The sequence below is a fragment of the Catharus ustulatus genome, chromosome 1 (assembly GCF_009819885.2).
Source record: "Catharus ustulatus isolate bCatUst1 chromosome 1, bCatUst1.pri.v2, whole genome shotgun sequence".
In the NCBI taxonomy this organism is placed as follows: Eukaryota; Metazoa; Chordata; class Aves; order Passeriformes; family Turdidae; genus Catharus; species Catharus ustulatus.
The window spans coordinates 18,348,262-18,353,445 of record NC_046221.1 but is presented as its reverse complement, the minus strand read 5'-3'; the positions used below and the strand labels follow the sequence as shown (position 1 = coordinate 18,353,445).

Sequence of the window (5,184 nt, the reverse complement as noted above, 5' to 3'; positions counted from 1 at the left end):
GGGAGTTTGCCACACAGGCGGTGGTGGCCCAGGTGCGGTGCAGCAGCCCAGGCTCCATTTGTACGTGTTCCTGATTTTTGGAGATTTCCTTTTGTAATATCTTAAGCAACCCGAGAGACACCTTCCCGCACTCCAGGCGGTTCCTTCAGGGACGGTACTCATTTCCCAGAGACAAACGTACAAAACTGGAGTAGTTAATCTTTAAAGCCATCACTGCCGCAGGGGTGAGGGCTGAGTTCGGCACAGCGAGGGAATCGCTTCTGCCGGGCGTCTCATCGAGCGCTGAGGAGCCGGGAGCGATGTTTCATTGCCTGCGCTCCCCAGGCTAGACGTGCCTGTCGTGGGTTCTCCCTGTATCGCTTTCCTATCTGGGGCACTACTCCAAAATTTCCCAATGATCTGCTAGGTCTGACCAGTTTCAAGCCAAACTCCGAACTCCCAACAATTTGGAAACGGTAGGTTCTCAAAACATCCCTCCGCTTCCTTTTGCAACGCACTCCCTTCGCCTTCGGTCCTGACGGAGCTGCCCCTCAGTGACAGACAGACCGCTCAGAGTGACTTCCCAGACTACCTGCCCGAGTTTTGCGGCCCAGTGATGCCGTGCCACCTCCACCATGTGACATTCGCATCCTAATGCTGCAGGGCTCACCCCGGCTGCGCCGTACTATCGTGCGCCAGCACTGAACAGACACCCGCAGCCCTGGGAAAGGGGGAAAAGACTGGGATGGTAAATGAACCGGGCTCCCCAGTCTCTCTCTGGGCATGTGTTGTGCTTGGATCAACAGGAGGGGTCTTCACCTCCTCTTTCTTACTCCTTAAAACTTCCAGTTAAGGCTGTCGGGAAGATGCCTCACCACTGCCTTAACGAGAAGTACCCTGGCGCCTTGTCATGCTCTCGGGGACAAGGACACACCGTGGTGAAAATGCTGCTCTGGGAGAAGGTGGGTAGCAGAGGTTCTGGAGGAAAGAGCCTGTTTGGGAGTGTTACTCCCCTTCAGGATCTGGTGGCACTTAGCCTGTCTGACCTGGGGGAATGTTGCAAGATGGCTATGAGTGTATGTGGGTCTGCGTGTCTTGAGCGGGAACAGTGGAGTCAGGGGCCACTCGACAGGGTTTGCTCATCGACTTTCAAGTGTCCCGTCCAGCCAGAATGTGACACGAGCAAGGATTTGCCCCCCTATGGGTGATGACTCCTTGGGGATGCAAGGGAGGGAACAGAGCCAGCTCTGTGGCCAGGAAATTCCCCCGAAATCACCTCAGTGTTACCAGGGCGTTGCTTTCTTCATTTTCCGTGTGTTTTGCGGTAGGTGTGGCTTTGAGAGGGATGCACGGTATGTGTTAGATTTATCCTTGTGGTGCTGGCTATGGTGCTCCACCGGTAGCGATCATTCCCTGGCTGCACTCGAGTCCATTTGCTTCTAAAAAGGAGATTCTTCTGTGTTGCGCGGGGCCAGGGTGGGGAAGGTCCAGGCTCCCGTTCAGGTGTGTCCCAGCGGGACAAGAGGGACAGCGAGCTGAGCCCGGGAGGCTGGAGGTGATACGAAACAGGGGCGCGGGGACCGCACCTCGGCAGAGCAGCACAGCTGTGGGACCGGCTGTGGATGAGCTGGCGGCTCCTGGGGGCCGTGGGGCTGCAGGGGTGGCCGTGGGCTCTCCCAGATTACCTGGCCTCTCCACCCTCTACAGCAGCCTCAAGGGCTGGGCACGACAGGTCCCTGCCCTCTCATCAGCGCCTCACACCCGGCTGCCGTGGGGTCGCCAAGCATTTAGCCCACCCAGAGCTGGGAAGGGCAAAGGAGGGACAGGGATGCTCTCAGTGCAAGGGGGCAGCGCAACCCCCCGGGGATCCCCTGAAAACACCTCCGTTCGTGCTGTGTTTGCTCTCCCCGGTGTGCCTTTCAGCTCAGTGGGACAGGGCTGCTCGGGAGGAGCCATCCGAGGGTGAGCGATGCCTCTGCCAAGCCACGGCTGGGAACGCCGAGGGGCGTCCTGGGCACCGTGCTCAGCGCCACACGGAGCGGCCCCAGCAGGCGCCGGTGGGCGCCAGCAGCAGCCCTGAGCGGCATGGGCACCATCACAGCCAGGGGACCGAGGGAAAGGATTATTGCCCGCACTCGATTCTCCTGAGACCGCATCTAAGACTTGCGGGCGGTTTTAGCACAGCCGGTGCAGAAAACAGTTGTGAGGAGCCAAGGCAGAGGAAGCTTGAGCAGCTGCCTGGGGCGCGAAGGTTCCCCTGGAGCGGGGCTGGCTCAGCCTGGGGCAGAGGCAGTGTCGGGGGCAGCCCGCAGCGCTGCGGGGATGGGCATCCAGAAGCTTGGCTCTTGACAGAAGTGAGTGGTGGGAGATGGAGGGATGGGGAGCGTGAAGGGAAGCAGGGTCCGGACGCACTCATCCCAATCTCCTCGAGGTCCCCGGTCTCGCCCCGCGGGTGGACGTGCCCAGGGAACCGCACTGCCTTTGCATCGCCCTGACGACAGGACACTCCCTTGGTTTCCCTTTCCCGGGACGGTGGGAGCAGTCCCACGGCCACGCGTGGGCGCGTCCCTGACTTCGCGTAGAGGTCTCCGCCTTCCCTCTCGGTTTTTTTTCGCGTGGTCTGTCTGCGGGCGGGACTTTCCAATAAGGAGTTCTTGCAAAGCTCTTTGTTTCCTCCCGTGACTCACGCGTTTCCCTGCCCTTATCACGGCGATGTCAGCGGCTTTGAAGTCGAGTCATTTATTACCTTCCCGGAGCTGGCCCTGTCTTGCTCTGCTGATAGACCCGGGTACGTTTCCGCGCGGAGTTTGATCTCTGCCCGCGCTGGTGGCACGCTGGAAAGTCACTTTCGATAAACCTCGACAGACTCTGTTGGACAAACTATGCAGCACTAATGACAGAGATAATCCTCTCCTAATCTGGCTGGTAATCCATTTCACCACAGTGAGAATTTTTAAGGCTTTAATCAGTGAGAGTCTGTTAGAGAATTATTAACAGAGCCTCCACCGAGCGAGCTCTTCCGAAAAGGGGCAATGGGAGTGGGAAAGGGAAAACATAACGGAGCCCGATGAGGTCAAAATCGATGCACGGCCGGGCGCAAGAGCTGATGTGATGCATTTTGATGTTGCGGTAGAACTGCCTTCAGCCCGAACGCCACGAAAAAACCGCGTCATCGATTCGCTCTGTGCCCGCTCTGACAGCGGCTCCGCTGACGGCGGGGACTGGCGGTCCCGGGGGAGCGGGAAAAGCGCCGGGGGTAAGATGCGCAGAAGTGACGCTTCCCGGTGCCGAGAGGGAGGCTGTGTCAAAGCGGAGAGGCGCGCTTAGGTAGCGGCTCGCGAGGGCAGGTGCCGAGGCGGCCCGGGGACCCTCGCCCGACGTGCGGGGCTCGCCGGTGCGAGCGGCTGCGGCGGGGCCGGGCGGTGCCGGGCGGTGCCGGGCGGTGCCGGGCGGTGCCGGGCGGGGCCGGGCGGGGCCGGGCGGGGCTGGGCGGGGGCTCCGTCGGGTCCCGCCGCTCCCCCCGCCCGCGCGGCGGCGCCGCCCCCGGCCGCGCGCGCTGTCCCCGGCGGGCGGCCCGGCCCCCCCGGCGCGTCCTGATTGGCTGGCGGCGGCGGCCGGCGGCACGCGCCCGGGGATGTCGTTATAAGACCCCTCGCGTGCCGGCCCGCGGCGCCAGCGGCTCCGGCCCCTCCCCGGAGAGCGGCGCGGCCCGGCCTCGCCTCCCGCACAGCGCGGCGGGCAGGGCACGGCGGGGGCGGCCCGGCCTCGCCTCCCGCACAGCGCGGCGGGCAGGGCACGGCGGGGGCGGCCGCCCCGCCACCGCCGGGGCGGCTCGGCCAGCGGGCCGGCGACTGCGGCTGCGGGCGCGTCCCGGCGGGGCTGCCCCCCTGCCCGTCCCGTCCGCGCCGGGACCGGGAGCAGCATGGAGACTGTGCTGCTGGAGCACTTCCCCGGGGGGCTGGACTCCTTCTCCTCGCCCCCCTACTTTGACGAGGAGGACTTTTTCTCCGAGCCGCCTCCGCGGGACGTGCTGGCCGCGGACGTGCTGCTGGAGCCGGACGTGGATTTCCTCAGCCGGCAGCTGCAGGAGTATTACCGCGACGGCGGCGATCCTGAGGGCGGCTACGGCTGCCCGGCGCCGGCCGCCGCCTTCCCGCCGTCTCCCGCCTCGCCCGGCTTCGCCTACGAATGCTGCGGGGCGGCGGGCGCGGCGCTGCTGTCCCCCGGGGGGCGGCTCCAGGCGCTGGGCTCGGCCAAGCGGCGGCGGCGGGTGCGCTCCGAGGCGGAGCTGCAGCAGCTCCGTCAGGCCGCCAACGTGCGGGAGCGGCGGCGGATGCAGTCCATCAACGACGCCTTCGAGGGGCTGCGCTCGCACATCCCCACTCTGCCCTACGAGAAGCGCCTCTCCAAGGTGGACACGCTGCGCCTGGCCATCGGCTACATCAACTTCCTCAGCGAACTGGTGCAGTCCGACCTGCCGCTGCGCAGCGCCAGCAGCGAGAGCCCCAGCCAGCCCAAGAAAATCATCATCTGCCACCGCGGCACAAGTAAGTGGCTGGCCGGCACGGCCCGGTGCATCCCGGCGCGGCCCGCACCGCGCTCCGCAGGAATGCCGGTCCCAGCAATAACCCTCTGCCTTCCTTTTCCCTCCTGCCATCCAGGATCTCCCTCCCCGAGCGACCCCGACTACGGACTCCCCCCTCTGGCCGGTCACTCGCTGTCGTGGACTGATGAAAAGCAGCTCAAGGAACAAAACATCATCCGGACAGCCAAAGTGTGGACCCCCGAGGACCCGCGGAAGGTGAACAACAAACCCTCCGTCAACGACATAGAGAACGAGCCCCCCTTCGACTACGTGGCGTGAGGCGCCGCGCGGGTGGTCGCCGCCCGCTCTGTACATGCTGTATGTAGAGACCTATATTGTAAATGTAATTTAAGATTCAGACTCTAAGGGCAATCAACTTTATTTATCTATTTATTACGGAGTAGTGATAATGAGGTAGAATCGTCTGTTTTGAATATATAATTTATATAATTTATCTTGATTTTTTAAAAGAAGATATGCAATAGGTTTAATTCCACCAGCACTTTTTTTTTTAATGGGGGAAATATGCCAGAACCTGTGAAAATAATTTATTGCCGCACGTGGACTCTCCTTGTGTTTGTTAATAATAAACCCGAATTGTACATTGCCGAGCAGTGTAT

At 62.4% G+C, this 5,184-nt stretch overlaps 1 protein-coding gene across 1 annotated transcript; it reads left to right on the top strand.

The window, feature by feature from the left end:
- Positions 1-3,901: 3,901 nt before the first annotated feature.
- On the top strand, positions 3,902-4,925 carry PTF1A (pancreas associated transcription factor 1a). The gene is made up of 2 exons (XM_033075680.1): positions 3,902-4,526; positions 4,641-4,925. Exons 1-2 carry the CDS (start codon positions 3,902-3,904, stop codon positions 4,841-4,843), a joined length of 828 nt encoding a protein of 275 aa, XP_032931571.1. The 3' UTR covers positions 4,844-4,925.
- The last annotated feature ends 259 nt before the right edge of the window (positions 4,926-5,184 follow it).

Excerpts from the sequence above, each read along its gene's own strand:
- PTF1A (XM_033075680.1), top strand. The coding sequence starts at position 3,902 with ATGGAGACTGTGCTGCTGGAGCACTTCCCCGGGGGGCTGGACTCCTTC. Across the intron at positions 4,527-4,640 it reads CATCTGCCACCGCGGCACAA|GATCTCCCTCCCCGAGCGAC; the intron begins GTAAGTGGCTGG and ends CCTGCCATCCAG.